The sequence below is a fragment of the Carlito syrichta genome, unplaced genomic scaffold (genome assembly GCF_000164805.1).
Source record: "Carlito syrichta isolate Samal-C Ts95f unplaced genomic scaffold, Tarsius_syrichta-2.0.1 Scaffold309091, whole genome shotgun sequence".
Classification (NCBI taxonomy): Eukaryota; Metazoa; Chordata; class Mammalia; order Primates; family Tarsiidae; genus Carlito; species Carlito syrichta.
This window is the reverse complement of record NW_007253187.1, coordinates 283,434-302,888: the sequence shown is the minus strand read 5'-3', so window position 1 is coordinate 302,888 and position 19,455 is coordinate 283,434. Positions and strand designations below refer to the sequence as shown.

Sequence of the window (19,455 nt, the reverse complement as noted above, 5' to 3'; positions counted from 1 at the left end):
CAGCAGCACTGCACTCCAGTCTGGGTGACAGAGTGAGACCCCAACTCAAAAAAAAAAATAATAAGCCAGGCATGGTAGCATGTGCCTGCAGTTTCAGCTACTTGGAAGGCTAAGGCAGAAGAATAGCCTGAGCCCAGCAGGTTGAGGCTGCAATGGCAGTGAGCATGCCACTGCGCTTCAGCCTGTGCAACAGGAAAAAAAAAAAAAGGACAGAGTTCAGGGAGCTTCCAGATAGCTGAATTCGTGGAAGTTCCCAGTAGGTAGTGTGCTTACCCAGGGAGGCCATGGAAACTTTACACACTTCCCATATACCACCCTATGCATCTCTTCATCCTTTATAATATCCTTTAAAATAAACCAGTTAACATGTTTCCCCAAGTTCTGTGAGCTGCTCTAGCAAACTAAATGAAACCAAGAAGGGGGTTGCAGGAACCCAAATTTATAGTCAGTCAGAAGCACATGTAAAACAACCTGGGTTGACATCTGATGGGAAGGGACAGTCTTGGGCCTGAGCCCTCAACCTGTGGGAATCTGATGCTATCTCCAGGTGGATAATGTTAGAATTGAATTGAATTAGAGGACACCCAGTTGGTCAATCTGCTGCAGAACCAATTACTTGTTTGTTGGTGGGGAAACACAGGCACATTTGGTTACAGAAGTCTTCTTTGTTGATTGTTGTTGAGAAGAGAAAAAACACTTTGAGCTTGGGTTTTTTTTTTTCACTCACACTGTCTTTTGAACATACTGAGCTTTCCCAACTCCACTCCTCCTCAGGTTATGTGCCCTTCCTCCTCATTTCTACATGTTCAAACCACATAAAACCTTCAGGATCCAGCTCATATATTACACTTCCTCAATAAACCCTTCCCTGACAGCATACCCCACTTCACTCCAGTCAGGAGCAACTCCCATATTCTTTTATTTCTCTCTTGTGGCATTTATCACTTTTCACTTTGTTCTCAAAATCACCATAAACTTGCCTTCCTCCGTACTTGTTATTCCCTCTTTCTAAAAAGCCCGCCCGCCTCGTTCCTTGCCTGTTGAACTCTTAGTCATTTTTAGACCCATCTTAATGAAGGGTCGGTAAAACCTTTCTAGACGTCCCTACACTGATTTAAACGCTTAATATTTAAATATTTAATGTTTAAATATCTAAAGTTTAAGCACCCTTGAACATTCTTTTTGTTTTGTTTTGTTTTGTTTTTGAGTTGGAATCTCACTCTGTCGCCCAGACTGGAGTGCAGTGGCCGCTCCCGGCCACCGCAGCCTAGACCTGCTGGGCTCCAGCGATCCTTCCGCCTCAGCCTTCCGAGTAGCCAGAATTACAGGCATGCGCTACCACCCCCGGCTGATTTTTTGATTTATTGTAGAGATGAGGTCTTGCTGCCCAGGCGGGTCTCAAGCCCGCGGGGTCAGGCAATCCACTTACCTCAGCCTCCCAAAGGCGCGGGATTACAGGCTGAGCCACCAAGCCCGGCTTGAACATTCTTACAAGGTGTTTTCATAATAAAATTACAATTTACACATCTCTCTCTCTCTACCAGTTTCTGAGCTCTCCCTCATCTTTTTATCCCATTATCTAGGGTCATGTCTGATACATTAACCCTTAGTAAAGCTAAAATGAATCGATGAATGAACAAATGAGTGACTAATAAATAAATGAACTAATCTTAGCTCCTTCAGAGATAAAAACTTGTTGAGGCAAGTAAAATGTCTTATCGTCTATATTCCTCACTGAACCCAGTGTAGTATTTTGTGCCTGTAAAGTGTTCAATAAATGTTTACTAAACAGATTAATTCATCAAAACATGAAACAAGCCTAAACCTTTGCTTCTTTCCCTTACTCATCTTGCTTTGGTATCATCACTTTTGATTCTCTTCTCCTGGCCACAGGACCAGACCTTTTTTTTTTTTTTGAGTTGGAGTCTCACTCTGTCATCCAGTCTGGAGTGCAGTGACATGCTCAGGGTCACCGCAGCCTCAACCTGCTGGGCTCAGGTGATCCTTCCGTCTCCACCTTCCAAGTAGCTGGAACTACAGGTACGTGCCACCATGCCTGGCTAATTTTTGATTTACTGTAAAGAGGTCTCACCAAGTTGCCCAGGATGTTCTCTAACCCACTGGCAATCCTCTCACCTTGGCCTCCTAAAGTGCTAGGATTATCGGCATGAGCCCCTATGCCTGGCCGGACCAGACCATTTAATGCCCCAATATAAGACTTAAGTGTCCTAAGAAGAAAAACAAAAGCTTCACCTCTACATCTAGATGAAACCAGCTATGATTCAGTCCTTCTCAAACTTCTATCCAAGCCCATGTCCATGTTCTAAACCTAAATTCGTAAAGTCTCATCTCCCCCAGCTTACCTCCTGATGACCCCTTATCAGGCCGTCCACTGAAGCTGGGAGTACTAACACGAGGTGGAACTGAGGCACTAGTTGGGACACCACGCTTTGGCTTTTTGGCTGGTATCTGAGGATCAATCTTTAACCCCTTTAGGGCCTCAGTAGAGAGATTACGTTTGAGAACAGCTGCCTTTTTGTAGCCATCATATAACCCAAAGGCAATGTCCCGATTGGTGGTTGTCCATGAAATCCGTAAATCCACCAAGTGCAATTGGTGTGTATGAAAGGTAGGATCCCCATCACGAGTAGAAAGATCCTAAGAGACAGGAAAAGGACCTTAGGGTAGTACGAAAACTACCCCCACTGTTCCTATACCACAAAAGCAGAGATAAGAGAACAAGCCCATTGAATAAGAAAACTCACTGGGGAAGACAGGAAGACCCTGAAGTAAGAAAAACTGGTCTTAACTTTTTATTACATTACATTCTACCTATAATACTAACTGTATCTTTTTTTAAAAGAGTTCCTCTAAAAAACCTGCTTTTTGTTTTGGTTTTTTTTGGTTTTTTTTTTTGAGTTGGAGTCTCACTCTCTCAGCCAGACTGGAGTGCAGTAGCTGCTCCGGGGCACCGCAGCCTCAACCTGCTGGGCTCCGACAATCCTTCCGCCTCAGCCTTCCAAGTAGCTGGAACTACAGGCGTGCGCTACTACGCCCGGCTAATTTTTTATTTATTGTAGAGATGAGGTCTCACCAAGTTGCCCAGGTGGGTCTCAAACCCACAGGCTCAGGCAATCCACTCACCTCAGCCTCCCAAGGCTCGGGATTACAGGCTGAGCCACCGAGCCCAGCTTGTTTTGTTTTTTTTTTAAGAGACAATGTCTCACTGTGTTGCCCAGACTGGTCTCAAACTCCTAGTCTTAAACAATCCTCCTGCCTCAGCCTCCCGAGTAGGTAGGTATGAGTACTAGGCATGAGCCATCATGCTTGGCTCCACTGTATTTAAATGACTCAGAGAATTTCAACTTGATTTCCTTCCCTATGGTGGGGGGGTCAGCACCAAATAAGGTGCTAGGAAAAAACTTTTACTCTATTTCCTGAAGAATAAGAAACTGTATTTAGAAGGGAAAGAAGAAAAAGAATTTTCAAAAAGGATACTGATATAACTAAACTTACTGAGTTTGTCATAAAGTAATGACATATATGCTTGGAATAGAATTATGAACCTTACCAGGGATTTAGCCTGAAACCTACCCCTATGAACTTTGTTGTACTTCTCTAAATTCATATTTTGAAGTCTTAACCCCTTTGGGAGGTAAGTAAGTCTAGATGAGTACATGAAGATAGGATTCGTGCTTTTATAATGTGAGAAACTACAGGGTTCATGCTCTCCCTTATCTTCTACCTCCCCTCCCCCATCCAACCCCCGCCCCAGCTCAAGTGAGGACATAAAGAGAAAGTAGCCATGACCCAGTAAGAGAGTCTTCACCATAACCCAACCATGCTGGCACCCTGATCTTGGACTTCCCAGTCTCCAAAATGGCGAAAAATAAATTTCTGTTGTTTAAGCCACCCAGTCTATATTTTGTTATGGCAGACCAAGCAGACTGAGATACCTAATAAAATAAATAAAGTAATAAAGAAACTGTCAGGCGGTACCTCCTCAGCCGTGCGATTACTATGCCGTTGGTAGGTGAGGGAGGACAAGCTCAGCAGGTGGGTCTTTGTTACCAAGGGATCAAGACAGTGATCAGCATTCTCTTCAGTGGGCGAGGCCATCAAGTGAACTGTGACCTGACTTAGGTCACTCACCATCTGGGTCACACTCCAATCAGAGATAAGGCGCCGCATTACTGTGCCTGCTGAGAAAGGAGGCACACAGAGTCCATGCAGACCAGTATAGAAGAATAGGGTGAGAGCGAAAGGGAGGAGAGGAATGCAACTGAGAAAGGAAGAAACAAGGAACAGGCTAGGGGAAATAAAGAGAATCTTTGATGTTACCTTGTGGTATAAGCCGCTGAGTCCCCCGAGTGAAGACATGGCCCTGACTGCACTCAATCTGAATGCCCCGTTGCTGGGCAAATGAGGCCCAATAATGCACCTGCCAAGGAAAGCATAGCAGTGAACAAAGGATGGCAAGAGAGGGATAGTTAAGAGACCCGATACGAGAAAACAAGAAAACTAGAGAAGGAGAACAGAAGTGAAGATGTCAGCAGGGACATCAGAGCCTGACCTGCAGCTGAGGAAAGAGAGCAGTATAGGAAAGCTGCTTGTAGTGCTGGCCAAGTTTCTTCTTGCTTGGTTTCAGATTATTGAAGAGCTTTCCCCTGCAGATAGGCCTTGTGACACTAGTCCAAGTTGCCCAGAAGTTCTGCATCCAACGCAGGGTACTACTGTATAGCAGAATTCGAGGCTGGGATATTGCTGCAAAGGAAGGACAGACAATTCCTAGCTATGAGTAAAACACAGATGTAAAGCTAAATCCTTCCCTAGCTTCAAGTTTTAGTAGTTTAAAAAGTCAAACAGCACCTAGCCTCCCATTCTACATTCCCCAACTCCCCTTCTTTCAAGAATTTAAGCTCTTTGTTTTCATCTCTGCTATGGTTTGAATGTTTGTATCCACTCAAGGTGACGTTAAGAAGTGGGCCTTTCAGAGATAATTAGGTTATGAGGGTGAAGCCCTCATGAATGTGATTAGTGCCCTCATAAAAGATGCCCAAGGAAACTCATTGGCTCCTCCTGTCATATGAGAATGCAGAAAAAGGTGCCATCTATGAGGAACAGGCCCCTCACAGACACTAAATCTGCCAGCATTTTGATCTGGACTTATCAGCTTCCAGAACTGTGAGAAATAAATGTTTGTTGTTTATAAACTACCAAATTTATGGCAGCCCCAAAAGACAAAGATACCAACCCTCCTCCGAGAAAAGATCCTAACCCAAATTCTTCTTTGCCCTTCTCTTATCCCCTCCCCAGAGAATCAAGCTGAAGTCCTCAGTGTCTAAGACCATCCTCCCAACCCTTCCTCCCCATTGTCCCAGGTCTCACTCCCACTGTGCCGAGTCAGATCCATCTTGATGGAGAGATTGAGGTTCTCAGAGCGGAAGGCCCGGTAGGAGTCATGGAGCTGGCCCAAAGGCACCTCAGGCAGGAACTCTGGGGCTCGCAGAGTGACACTATGATGATCATGGGGGTTCCCATGGCACAGCCACTGCAGGTCCAGTGTCATGCAGAGGTCAGGCAGGTGAAGGAAGCAGCAGTCGTCATACCTGCCTCACAATGGAGCCCCAGCCCTCAGTGCCCTGATCACTCACCTCCCTTCAGCTCTTTCCCCCTTCCTCCACCCTGAATCCCCCACCCCTGAGGCCCCACCCTTCACTCCCACTCACTTAGAGGCTGTTCTCACGTTGATATCCAAGTCACCCTTGAACACAAACTGACCAGGTTTCCAATGAAAAGACAGGTGGCTCCACTCCCAGTGCATATTTTCAGTTGTGTTATATGGATCCTATAACCATCCCCCAAAACTTCGTGAGACATAGGTAAGAAAACCATCCTTATCTCCCAACTCAGCACTGTTCTCTATTCCCCCATTAGCTGTACAGAGTTTCAACCATACTATTCTAATAGGAAAACAATATTATGAGACCCCTCACCTCAGCAGCCAGCTGGTGCAGGTTTGCCTGTTCAATGTCCATGTGCCAGTCCCCATGGAAGAGAAGACGGCTCTTGTCCCACCAGGGCAAAGGTGGGCTGGGGTCAGCAGAAGGCTTGGTTAAGAGGTCTACACATTGGCCAACCAGTGTCCAGGCTGGATCCCAGCATGGTCCCCATACCACTGTGTACTGGAAAATTTCCGCTGAGGTAGAGGAACAAAGGCTATAGCTTATTACATAATATCGCCCCTTTCTTCCTCCTGCATTCCAGAAGAGTCCCAGCTCATCTCCCATCTAAGCCATCAAAAATGACCCTCAGCCAAACCTTCTTTACTCACAGCGGAAGTCATGGTAGAACTTGAGTGGGGGCATGTTTCTCTCTACTGCCACGTTACCCCATGGAAGCCCCAAGTGCAGGATTTGACGCCGACGGGAGCAAGGCTGACCACTCTGCTCAGTACCCACAAGTCGACCCATCAGCCTCCAGTCACGAATCTCAAAAAGGTATCGTGGATAGTCTCTTATCCGAACTGTTATTATGGGGAGAAAACACACTGGTTGTTCAGGGGGCTGTCTTAGTTCTACGCTCAGGCATGTTTTTTCCCTTGCCACTACTTTTACCCATATATATTTACAAAGTCAGCTGAAAGAACAAAGGCTAACAGTTGGTAGCAAAGTTGAAAAAGGACACAGTGACTATGGAGCAGAAAGTTAAGAGCATAGCACTGAGATCCAAAAGCCAAAATACCCTTAAGATGATTGTGTTAGCTGTCCCTTTATGTCAGCTAAGAAGTTTCAAGGTAAAATTCAGGAACAAAGAAAGGAAAGGCGAGCCCACCCATCTCAGTCTCTACTCATCCCAAAACAGTCACAGTTCCCAATATAACCTAGACCTTCTGTAATCACTCAGAGGACTCCCTACAGCTCAGAGAGCAAACATAAGGCTCCACAAATAAGGGAAACACTACTTACCCAGAAATGTCTTAACACTGCACTTGAGCATCCGACACCACTGAATGACAAGATCTAATCCCTCAGTAGGAAAAGGGCTGCTTGGATCAAGCTCTTGAACCTGCTCTACCACATGCTCAGGCCCATGGAAGGAGGCATCAGCGAGAGCCACCAGCTCTAGTCCTGCCAGGCACCAAGTGAGCAGTGCCCGGCGCATAGGGGTGTTGCCATAGAGACGACGGGAGCGCTGGATGTAGATTTCAATGTTCTTACGTTCCAAAGAGGCATAAAGCTCCTCAATTTTGCGGGCTGGCAGTAACTCTCCATGCTGCTTCCGAAGGGCAGCCACTTTGGCATCCAGTAGCTGCAGCCTTTTGGCACTCTCTTTACTCTCATCCTTCATCAGTTCATAATTATCATGAAGTTTCACTTCAAAAACGTCATCCAGGAAAACCCATGAGAAGTGCTGAACCTTCAAGAGTAGATCAGGTGGGAGTGGGGCAGGGCTTGGAGAGGTCCAGGCACGAGTCCCTCGATGCAGCCCCTTCAGCCATGTCTGAACTCCCACAGCTTCATCTAGAGTTCGAGAGAAGTCATACTGATAAGGAAACTCCACTGAGACTGAGCCAAGGGAGAGGAGCCAAACACGGTTCCGGAGAGTCTGTAGCATCGGGAAGGGGTTCCGGTGGAGGATCATCTCTTCTAGCTCAGGTAGCAGCTGTACCTCCACCTCCTTGAAGTTGAAGATGCTATTGCCATCAAAGCCAGCAGCCAGTTCTGGGCAGTAAGCCTGCAGTGAACCTCCATGCCGGGTCAGTGACACACTCTCGGCAGCCAGGGTGATGAACTTGTCCACAGCTACAAAAGCTGTCAACTTGGCTGTGCTCACCTCCAGTGTTAGGTTTAGCAGTCTCTTTGCGGAGAGTGGCTCAGGGGCATGTCCTTCTGGTTCAGAAGTGGTCCCTGAAGTCTCTAGTGCAAGGGATGGAACAGTCTCAGGAAACACAGTGGCTTTTAATAGGTCTCGGCACTGCAGGGTGGCCAGAACGTGCTGATAGAGGTACATGTGATCTGGGGGACTCCAAAGTAAGGTCAGTCCTGCACCACACTGAATCTTTAGGAAGTAAAAAAAAAAAGAAGGAATCTGTCAATTATCATGTGCCAAAACAGTAGAGATGGCAAGGATTATTATTATTATTTTTTTTTTTTTGAGTTGGAGTCTCACTCTGTCGCAGTGCAGTGGCCGCTCCCGGCCACCGCAGCCTCGACCTGCTGGGCTCCGGCGATCCTTCCACCTCAGCCTTCCAAGTAGCTGGAATTACAGGCATGCACTACCACACCCAGCTGATATTTTGATTTATTGTAGAGATGAGGTCTCACCAAGTTGCCCAGGCGGGTCTTGAACCCGCGGGCTCTGGCAATCCACTCACCTCAGCCTCCCAAAAGCGCGGGATTACAGGCTGAACCACTGAGTCCAGCTGGCAAGGATTATTATACATACATATCTATATGTACTATAGTATATCCAGTATATACTGCAGGTACTTAATAAATCTTTGGGCTTTGTTTCTGCTCATGAGTTATCTATTAACAGTCACACTCTGTCTAATAACCACTGCAACAGTCAATTTGAAAATGTTTCATAAATTGATTGCATCTGGATTTAATTCTCAGAAACAGTATGAATGAAGTACTGAACATATAAGTCAATACAGCAATTAACTTATATGAAAGTATGCCTCAAGTAGGGAAGAAGAATCCCTGTCAGCTTGAAAACAACAAAGCCAGTTCTAAATAGCTATGTGGACAGAGAAAATTAAAATTCCAGGACAGAAAAATTACCTTAAGTTCTAGTCTCTAAAAGGAAGGTGAAGTCTGACAAAGGAAAACACTCCACCCTCATCCTAAAGGATGTCATGCCCATTTGCTACACTGAGGAGAAAGATTTGGAAAGCCCCTTAAAACCTGCCAGTGCCTACATCTTTAGATTCCTTCCAGGCTTTTGATGAGCTAAGGGCTTCAGCAAAATGACACTAGATCATTATTTTTATTTATTTATTTTTGAGTTGGAGTCTCACATTGTTGCCCAGGCTGGAGAGCAATGGCATGCTCATAGTCACTGCAGCCTCGATCTGCTGTGCTCAGGCAATCCTTCTGCCTCAACCTTCCAAATAGGTGGAACCACAGGCACGCACTACCATGCCCAGCTAATTTCTTTATTTACTGTAGAGACGAGGTCTCACCATGTTGCCCAGGCTGCTCTCGAACCTGTGGGCTCAGGCAATCCTCTCGCCTCAGCCTCCCAAAGTCCTGGGATTATAGACTTGAGCCACCGCACCTGGCCAAATCATTATTTTTAAAAAGTCCCTTGTTTTTCAGAGACACATAGTGAAATGTTTAGTTTAAATTATATACGCCTAATACCTGCTTCAAAATAATCACAGAGCCTGAGGTAGAAGAGAATGGTGGGAGTATAAGTGAAACAAGTTGGTTAGAAAAAAAACACCAGTGTCATATTTCTCATGAGTTATATAATAAGTTGTACAATATGAGTCAAAAAGACCAAGGAAGGCTCTAACCCAAGGGAGAAACCAGTCTGGCCCCACTCCCCCGAAAAGAACATTACCTCTAGAGAGCGGATGCTGCTGTGATAGGTGACGGAGAGCATGGAGAGGCTGAGCACTGGGGTAGGGATGTCAGGGGCCTTGCAACAAGGCTGCATCTTCTCAGTGACCGACTTCACCAGTGCCAGCACAAACCCTTGAATCCCCACGGTGGAGGTCTCGGCACTGCCCAGGACAGTCAGTGTGTCCAGTCGTACCTCTGAAGCACCTAATATCCAGATACCATGTCAGCCTTGGTTTCCAGCTCTCAAATGGCAACTTCAGTCCTCACTCTCCTTTCTTATTCTCTTTACTCTAATTATGTTTATTCTCCACACGTCCCTAAATTCTTCATGTTTTAGGGAAATTTTCCCTTTCCTATCTTTAAAAAAAAGTTTCGAAATAAAATTTTTTTTGTACAGACCCATTCTCACTGTGTTGCCTAGGCTGGTCTTGAACTCCTGGCCACAACCAATCCTCTGGGCTCAGCCTCCCCAAGTGCTGGGATTACAGGTGTGACCGACCACGCATCAACCTCCTTTTCAATCTTTTTTTTTTTTTTTTTGAGTTGGAGTCTCACTCTGTCGTCCAGACTGGAGTGCAGTGGCCGCTCCCGGCCACCGCAGCCTCGACCTGCTGGGCTCCGGCGATCCTTCCGCCTCAGCCTTCCGAGTAGCCACAATTACAGGCATGCGCTACCACACCGGGCTGATTTTTTGATTTATTGCAGAGATGAGGTCTCGCTGCCCAGGCGGGTCTCGAACCTGCAGGCTCAGGCAATCCACTCACCTCAGCCTCCCAAAGGCGCGGGATTACAGGCTGAGCCACCAAGCCCGGCTGTCCTTTTCAATCTTAACCTAACTAGATCTGGTAGAACCAAAGAAGTTCCCTAACTCCTACAAATTGCACAGAGATCTATTATTTACTCTTTAGAACAAAACACACAAGGAAATAAAGTTACATGAGTCTCACTCTCTTGACCCATCAAGGCTAAGTGTTTTCTTCTAGGTCTTGCTTAATGCTTGTTTTTCATAAGTCCGTAAAAAAAAATATTAAGAAGCCCAATATTTATGCAAGAACTTCCAGCATACCCTGCCTCTTATTTTAAAAAATTCCAGATAATCAGCTTCATTAAATAAGAAGGAGCAGACTGAACCAGCATTAACTGCTTAGGTTACATAATGCACACTTCAATATAGACTCCCATCCCCACTTACCAACCAGGGTAGAAAGGGTGAACAAGTTCATATCCTCCACCTTCAAGTCCACCTTCCATAGTAATGAAACAGACTCCCCAAAGGAAGATTCCCCAGAGACAGCTGACTTTCCAGATTGTGGTCCCATCAAGGACAAGATACGAGAGAGACACTGGGTACAGGTGTCTGACGCCTCTACCTGAAGTCCTCGAATTGTACAATCAAGAAACAAGGTATCTGATTGGGTGCTGGACAGGCCCAGAGGCTGGTTATAGCTACCCTAGAGGAGAAGCAGATGGATACCATTAGAAGTATGCAGTGTACAGTTTTGTAATGCCATGATGCACTGCCTGCTGCCAACAAGAAGCTCAGTGCTCTGAAGCATGACAAAATGAGGAACCTGTGGGGGCCCCTATTCACCAAAGCCCCCACCTACCTGTAGTGTGAAGGAGTCCAAAACAAGTGCCTCACCCCAAACATGCATATTGGGTGGGTGTGGTGCCCGCTGAATGTGGGAGTCACTGCCCACACGCCAGCAGAGGTGGTCCACAGTTAGGACGCCCCGTTGATGGATGCTTTGTGGCCTGAGGTGCTGGTAATCTGAACAAAGGTGGGAAAGGGGAGTTCTATGGAGCCACTGTGGCCATCAGTTGGGTCTAGCTCCACAAACGGACAGATCCTTGTTCCTTTTCCATCAGAGAGCCTTACCTAGAGAGATGGAATTGAATCCCAAGGCAAAAGGTGGTGTATCTCCAAGCTGAATGGAAATGTTGACATTGGAGATAGAGGTGCTAAAGATGATGGGAGCCAGAATTTGGGGGAAGGTTCTGCACAGGAACAAGACATCATTGTTTGATAACGAAAGAACCTCAATTTCCTATTAGGGAAAAGATTCCTGAAGCTCTCAAAATCAGGGTGATAATTTAGAGTTTTGTTGTGATTCTTAGGATGGACTGCAACTAGTAGATAAAAGGCTGAACTCATCAGCTTGTTGCTACTCTCTTTTTTTGAGACAGGGTCTCGCTCTATTGCTTACGCTGGAGCAATGACATGATCATAGGTCACTGCAGCCTCGAACTCCTGGGCTCAAGTGGTCCTCCCACCTCAGCCTCCCAAGTGGCTGGGACTACAAGCACATAACACCATGCCCAGAATATCTTAATTTTTTGTAGAGATGGAACATGGGTCTTGCATTATTGTCCAGGCTGGCCTCAAATTCCTGGCCTAAAGCAATCCTCCCACCTTGGCCTCTGAAAGTGCTAGGATTACAGGTTTGAGTTACTACACCCAGTCTGTTGCTACTCTCAACAGTAATCTCCAGGAACCCTAGAAAGCTATTCGGTTGAATCACATAAAACTGCCATTTTTTAAATCCTTTGTTGGAGTATGCTAAAAATATTTTTTAAATGAAATTGCCATTTTCATAGGTCATGAACACCAACAATATCATATGATTTGACCTAATATTAACCAAGAAGCATCACTTCCAAACCACTAACCTTAAGTTCTCTGTGCAGTAGACTGGAAGCACTACACAAAGACAGAAATGGCACAGCAGACATGCCCCTACCATCCTATAATCTAAAGGAAACATTTTTTTTTTTTAATCATTTAAGTTCAGTTCAACAAACATTTACTTTGTATAAGGCACTGTGCTGGGCACTGAGGACACAACAAACAGGACATCATCCTGCCATCATGGAGCCTAGTTTAACATTTTTATGGAGACCAAGCTGTTGACACTAAGATTTGGGGAGATTAAACAATCAAATACGTATTTAACACAAGATGCCACTTTGAACCAAGAGAATCCTAGAGAATACAACTGATAAGACGGTGGCTGAAAAATATCAGACTGACCTTTTTTTACTTTGCTTAGGAACAGGTGAACTAGACCCTTGAGTCTCCAGTGCTAGCATGTGCAGCCAGTGAGAGAATTCCTGGTGCCGGTAGTGAATGATACAAGTGTTCAGAACCAGGGAGGCCGAGAGGTCAATGGTGGTCACCTAAAAATGAGAAGACCACAACTGTGGGCTTGGGTTTTATTTCACTAACTCATAATACAATAACGTAGAGAGAGACGGCAGAGAAAGAAACAATTATTGGCACCACAGTCATCACACCTGCACACTAGCCTTGAGGGAGTTGAGGCAGACAATGCGCTGGCGACTCTGGGACAGCAACAACCCATCTGTAAGAGGCCAGAGGACAGATCAGAGGAGCATTGGGAGTAAACGATATAAAAATGGGAGCGAGTCAGAAGCAGGCAAAGAGATAAACAGACTGTCACCAGTATTTGTGAAGTGGGGCTATTGTCTTTCAGTGGTTTCCTCCGCCTCCTCCCCAATTACACTGACATTAACTTAAGAAGACCATATGGGACATGAGCAAAGAGTGTCTAATCCTCCCATTCTCTCTCAGTACCAGTATCCCCACCCATGAACCTTCCAGCAGGAGTTCAGTGCTCATCTGTGCCATATCAGAGTTTGCTGTGAAGCTTCGAAGGGGTAGCTGATCTTCATCACGGTGGTACAGGAAATGCAGCAGCTTCAGTGTCCAAGTCAGGTGCCTGGACCGAAACAGATTCTGGCTCAGAAAGATGTAGAATGCCATTCCTACTCCCTTTCTCCCCACAGACAAGCTCAATGTAGCTACCAGACTGGTTATGAAGACCCCAGCATACAGCTCCCACTATCACCCTCCACCCTTCTGTGTGAAGAGAGACCTCACCTCTTTTGACTGTTCATGGACAACACCACACTTGTGTTCTCCATCTTGACCTTGACCTGGTCCGGTAGCTGCTGGAGGAGGAATAGGCCAGGCAGATTTGGCTCAACCAAGTTCTCTGTCAGCTCTGAAAACATGAATAAGATGATAGTCATCAATTCTTTGTTTTTGTTTTGAGTTGGAGTTTCACTCTGTCGCCCAGACTGGAGTGCAGTGGCACATTCCCAGTCACCGCAGCCTCGACCTACTGGGCTCCGGCAATCCTTCAGCCTCAGCCTTCCACGTAGCTGGAACTATAGGCGTGCGCTACCATGCCCGGCTAACTTTTTGATTTATTGTAAAGATGAGGTCTCGCCAAGTTGCCCAGGCGGGTCTCGAACCCACGGGCTCAGGCAAATCCACTTACCTCAGCCTCCCAAGGCACGGGATTACAGGCTGAGCCACCGAGCCCGACTCTTTTTTTTTTTTTTTTTGAATTGGAGTCTCGCTCTGTTACCCAGGCTGGAGTGTGGTGGCATGCTTACAGCCACCGCAGCCTCAACCTGCTGTGCTCAGGCGATCCTTCTGCCTCAGCCTTCCAAGTAGCTGGAACCACAGGTGTGCACCACCATGCCTGGCTAATTTTTTGATTTATTGTAGACACGACATCTCACCAAGTTGCCCAGGCTGGTCTCGAACCCCTGAACTCAGACAATCCTCTTTGCCTTTGCCTCTGCCTCCCAAAGTACTGGGATTATAGGCATGAGCCACTGCGTCCAGCCTAGCCATCAATTCCTAAAACTCAGTCATCTTAAAATGCCCTTCCCTCTATGGCCAAATCCTCCCATATAAAGGAGGCTAAGCAAATGCCAAAGCTAGGCCACAAGGCAAAAATCTCAGAGATCCAGGCATTTTGCTAAACTTCCTTCCCTAGACTCTAAGAGCAGGCTGGTAAATGAAAACAATATAGCCTTAAAGGTCAAATAATTTAAACTTCATTTTTACTACTAACTAGAAGTAAGATCTCAGTCAAGTTACTTAGGTAACCTTCCCAGGTTTCAGTTTTCTTATTTGTGAAATACTGAGAATTTAGTGAGAAAAATACAGTTGTCCCTCAGTATTCTCAGGGCACTGGGTCCAGGACCCTCCACAGATCCCAAAATTAGCACATACTCAAGTCCAGCAGTTGGAAACTGCATACTATAAAAAGTCGGCCCTCTGTGAGTTTCACATCCCATGAATACTGTATTTTCCATCAGTGTTTGCTTACGGATGCAAAATCCATGTGGACGGAAGGTCAACTATATTTATTGAAAAAAATCTGCACATAAGTGGAGATGTGCAGTTCAAATCTGTGTGAGTTAAGGGTCGACTGTATATAAAATACATAGTACAGGTCTCATTTATGATAGGTATCTACTAAATGCCAGTTCTTTTAATCAGCACAAGCAAATGATCTATTTCCTCTAACTATCCTCAGGGTCAAAGTCCATGGTGACTAATGACCTACACTTAATTAAGTAGTGAAACCACTAATTTTTTTTACTTCCAAAATAACCCCTGAGAACAAGACAGTCAAAAAGTTCAATAACTGGGGCTTTACCTGAACAGGGTACAGGGTTGGAAGCCAGGCTTGGGCCTTGGCACAGCAGTTGACTCTGGAAGAGGCCCTCATGCAGTTCAGCATGGAGTGTCCATACATCCACAGTGATAGCGTTCAGATGCCGGCTGCTGATGCCCACCTTTAGACACAGGTCCAGGGCCAGTGAAAGCTCCAATAGGCAGGTATCCTCCTGTAGGGAGGATAAGCCTCTAAGGAGTGTGTAGGGAGTTTTGGAAGTTTTAGGTCAAAATGTGGTGGCCTGAAACATTGGGTATTGACTTGTGGGAATCCCATATTAAGAAACAGAATTTATTTATTTATTTATTTATTTATTTATTTATTTTTGAGTTGGAGTCTCACTCTGTCACCCAGACTGGAGTGCAGTGGCCGCTCCCGGCTACCGCAGCCTCGACCTGCTGGGCTCCAGCGATCCTTCCGCCTCAGCCTTCCAAGTAGCCGGAATTACAGGCATGCGCTACCATGCCCAGCTGATTTTTTAATTTATTGTAGAGATGAGGTCTTGCTGCCCAGGCAGGTCTCGAACCCGCGGGCTCAGGCAATCCACTCACCTCAGCCTCCCAAAGGCATGGGATTACAGGCTGAGTCACTGAGCCCGGCTAAGAAACAGAATTTAGAATGTAAGCCCTAAGTTCCTTCATACTTTATGCCCAGGAGGAAATGAGGTATCTGAATGACCATGACATACTTACCAGCTGGCCACTCTTTAAAACTTTGCTGTTGATCTTACATAAGCTCACCTCACAGATTACCCTGGGAAAGAAAGGAAAGAAAGAATTTAACTCCAATTAAGCTCTGTTGGTTAGAAAGAAGAAGGCAAGTAGAAATGCCTACTCTTAGTCTCTCCACAAATTGCACAGAATGAAAAGCTGACACCTTCATAAGGAGGCCCTGGCATCCACTTGTCCTGAAGCAACTCCAAGGCAAGGATGGGACCACCAAATCCTCTCTACCCAGTGCTTACCTTTTCCCATCACTATCCAAAAGAAATCTGCTTCTGCTGATCTGGATATGCCACAAGGACTCAGAGGTATCCACCTTGAGAACCATGATGTTTATAGCATCTACATGAATGGAGAATAGCTGGAAGAAAAAAGTAAGGATGAGCAATAATTAATGTCAAGGCACTGCATTTCTTTACCAGCTCTTTCTACCAGAGAAAGAGAAGCAGCTCTTAGCATTATGTCTCCAAACCGTTAAAAAATCTACCCACAACTCCAAAGCCAACCATCCCAAAGTACAGTCCAGGATAGTGGGAGTAGTCTCACTTGGCAGAAGATCTTCAATAACGATGGGCTGAAGGACAGTGCCTTTTGATCCACCCCACTGCCCTGGGAGAATGGGGCAGACAGGCCGGAAACTTTCTGTAGGTCCGTTCTGATACGTACTTCTCCAAAGCACAATGCCACATAGTGTCTGCCCAGAAGAGAAACCTCACTGCTACTAGGTCCATCATTCCCACAGCAATCTATTGCCCACCCTCACACTCACTCTCCCATCCTTCCTAGAAATACAGCTCAAATTACAGAGGCTAGTCCATAAAAGTTATCAATATCTGTCTCACAAGACAATGGCACCCAGAATAACATGAAGACTTCAGCAAGAATCTCCCTCCCTCCTTGGGCTGTGAGGTCCTCTGTAGAACAGTCTTATTCTGCAAACTCCCAATCCCAAGACATTCCCCAAAGGGAGACATGAAGATATAGGGTACTCACGGCAGATCATGGCTAAGGAGTTTGCTGGAAATCCACAAGTTATCAATTTCCTAAAATGGTATGGGAGAAAGCTTTGGACACTGGCTGCTAGCTGGTAATGAGCAGCTTGACAAGCCAGGAATGGTTGAGTTATAGAAGAAAAGGAAGTGCTATAGGCATATCACTAAATTTTCCCCATTCCATTTCCACTGGCTTCTTAGTTCACTATCTTTCTCCTCATGATTATGTTAATTGAACTTGCCTAAAATTTCTCTTTGATAGGTATTTTGCCCTGATTCCTCTCTTAACCTAGAATGGTAAGCCCTTCTATTTTCTGTTTTCTTCTGTGTCCTGGACATTCTGTGCCTTATAAACATCTTTTTGTTCTGTTGGAGCCTCGCTGGTCACCCAGGTTGGAGTGCAGTGGCACGTTCATGGCCACCACAACCTCGACCTGCTGGGCTCAGGTGATCTTTCTGCCTCAGCCTTCCAAGGAGCTCGAACTACAGGCACACGCCACCATGCCCAGTTAATTTTTTAATTTATTGTAGAAATGAGGTCTTGCCAAGTTGCCCAGGTTGGTCTTGAACCCATGTGCTCAGGCAACTCTCGCCTCAGCCTTCTAAAGTTTTAGGTCAAAATGCGGCTTCCAAAGTGCTGGGATTATAGGCATGAGCCACTGTGCCCGGTCCCTATAAACATTTTTAACTGAACTTTCATCAATCCCAGTGTTCCCCAACTAACTCTGAGATCATCTTGGCAAAGAGATGGCAAGGCTGGGATTAACTAAAAAAGCCACTCAGGATTTTTTTAAAATGGAAGTTAAATTTGAAATTCAGCTGGATCAACAGCACACACACCCAGGGAGTTTCCCAGAACTCACCACTGTTTGCTGGTGCTGTTGGAACTTAAGACTGACATTCTGGATCCAAAAAAAGCGGAAGGAGCCAATCTTTAGCTCCGCCTGCAGCTTCCGCTGACACCACTTGGTGGCCAACCGGACCACAAGCCACCTGCAGAAAAAAATCTATGTGAATTCATAGGACTCTCTTCCAGTAATAGCTTTCCTCATCCTTTTTGAGCAACTCTCCTTTCTCCTAAAGCACGACTCTGTCATACAACATTCAGCCTCAGTGATCAGAATCCTAGAAGGCTCCTAGGCTCCGAGTGACCCCTCCACCCTCTAGATTGGGGACAAACAAGTAGTAATCCCTCAAATCGTTAGGAATTCCAGAGATAGAGAGAAGCGGCCCTAGCAGGAATCAAAACAGAGGCAGCCCTGTCAGATGTGTCGAATGTGCCATCACACATTTCCCAAAGAGTCTCTATCTCTGCCCCCACCCTCCAGACAGGGGTGCACAAGAAGACACTTTGGGGTCAGACCCGGTCACCACAAATGCCGCTCTCCCTGGACAGCCAGACCTCCTGTGCCTGCTCCACAGCGCGAGGCTGCAGGTGCCCTTCGCGCTCGATGACGGGGACATTCAGGAACATATGGAGAGAGAAAGGAACCCACGGAAGCAGGCCCCTTGTGTGTGTACACACACACACACACACACACACACACACACGCACACGCACACGCACACGCACACGCACACGCACGCAGTTCCCGGTCTCAGCATTTCCTCAGGCCCCACCCGCTTCTCAATCTTCCGCCACTCGCAGCCCATTGCAGGCAGCTCGGGGAGAGCTCCCCCGCACGACCCCCTCCACTCGCCGCGTGCCCCTTTCGCGGCCCTGTCCCCTCCGCCTCCTGCGCCTTGGTCCAGCGCGCGCCCCCTCCTCAGTCTTTCTCCGAGCCCCCCACCCCCAGCCGCGGCTGGGAGCCCCTCACCGGCCTAGAAAGAGGGCGCTAAGCGCAACCAGCAGCAAGACCAACAGCGCGGAGAAGAACAGAGGCATTTAGGTCCGGGTCTGACCCGGCCTGGCCCCGGCCCCCGCCATGCCGGGCCCCGACGCCGGATCCGTGCAGCGCCGCCGCAGGCCGACCAGCCGCGCGCGCAGGGGCAACGCTGTGCGAGGAAGCGTTGGTGCGCACGCGAGCCCCGCCCTTCGCATTCTGCCAGCCAGTCAGCTGCCTCCCTTCCCTGCCCCGCCCCACTCCGCGCCCGAGACAGAGGGCCGACTGGCCGCTTGCGCGGAGTGCGGGCGTGGTTCCGGGAAGAGGGCGCTGGGTAGCCGACCCAGAACTGACACGCCCGGGCGCAGCCGATGGAGGCCGGAACTGCGGAGCCCGGGACCCGCGGGGGTCGGAGTCGGTGCAGGCTTTCCAGGCTGTCGGTGGACCGGGCTAGCTCCTTTCAGCTGCGGGGATTCCACTTTAGGGGAGTTATAGAGTCTGCCTGTCCACCTAGGGCGTGGACTACGGAAGTTACACGCCTGGTCAGACTAACAGCACGTATCTTATTCGAGGATCCTGTCCAAAAATTATTGAGGAGGAAACTAAGAGGTAATTAAAAGTTCTCAAATATCCCGCCTCATTCCATCCGCGGGCGAAACTCATGAGTTTTTGTTTTTCGAGACAGAGGCTTTGCTTGTTGCCATTTCCTCCCATGTCCTAATCTCCGTAAACATCGCTGAAGATTTTACTCAGAGCCTGTTTTCGGCTCCTTCAGATAAAGCACCATTCCAGTTTTCAACCTGTTACCCAAAGTTTCTATTCCTCCCATTGGCTTTCTTATTATC

General features: G+C 46.9%; 1 protein-coding gene across 3 annotated transcripts in view; it reads right to left on the bottom strand.

The window, feature by feature from the left end:
• Positions 1–18,775, bottom strand: part of KIAA0100 (KIAA0100 ortholog) — a 36,752-nt gene extending 17,977 nt beyond the window's left edge. The window contains exons 1-24 of one of the 3 annotated variants that reach the window (XM_008066701.2): positions 18,605–18,775; positions 17,651–17,780; positions 16,789–16,838; positions 16,342–16,489; positions 16,038–16,156; positions 15,766–15,826; positions 15,056–15,245; positions 13,477–13,600; positions 13,191–13,315; positions 12,870–12,937; positions 12,607–12,752; positions 11,455–11,573; positions 11,183–11,346; positions 10,768–11,026; positions 9,574–9,779; positions 6,969–8,061; positions 6,335–6,526; positions 5,997–6,199; positions 5,730–5,848; positions 5,389–5,609; positions 4,574–4,764; positions 4,342–4,441; positions 4,000–4,202; positions 2,364–2,658 (exon numbers count right to left, since the gene is read on the bottom strand). In XM_008066701.2, coding sequence (XP_008064892.1) covers positions 2,364–2,658; positions 4,000–4,202; positions 4,342–4,441; positions 4,574–4,764; positions 5,389–5,609; positions 5,730–5,848; positions 5,997–6,199; positions 6,335–6,526; positions 6,969–8,061; positions 9,574–9,779; positions 10,768–11,026; positions 11,183–11,346; positions 11,455–11,573; positions 12,607–12,752; positions 12,870–12,937; positions 13,191–13,315; positions 13,477–13,600; positions 15,056–15,245; positions 15,766–15,826; positions 16,038–16,156; positions 16,342–16,489; positions 16,789–16,838; positions 17,651–17,780; positions 18,605–18,672 — 4,594 coding nt within the window. In that variant the 5' untranslated portion in view covers positions 18,673–18,775. The remainder of the gene's footprint in view (positions 1–2,363; positions 2,659–3,999; positions 4,203–4,341; positions 4,442–4,573; positions 4,765–5,388; positions 5,610–5,729; positions 5,849–5,996; positions 6,200–6,334; positions 6,527–6,968; positions 8,062–9,573; positions 9,780–10,767; positions 11,027–11,182; positions 11,347–11,454; positions 11,574–12,606; positions 12,753–12,869; positions 12,938–13,190; positions 13,316–13,476; positions 13,601–15,055; positions 15,246–15,765; positions 15,827–16,037; positions 16,157–16,341; positions 16,490–16,788; positions 16,839–17,650; positions 17,781–18,604) is intronic. The other 2 variants (XM_021716909.1, XM_021716908.1) reach the window with 2 other exon arrangements.
• Between the last annotated feature and the right edge of the window lie 680 nt (positions 18,776–19,455).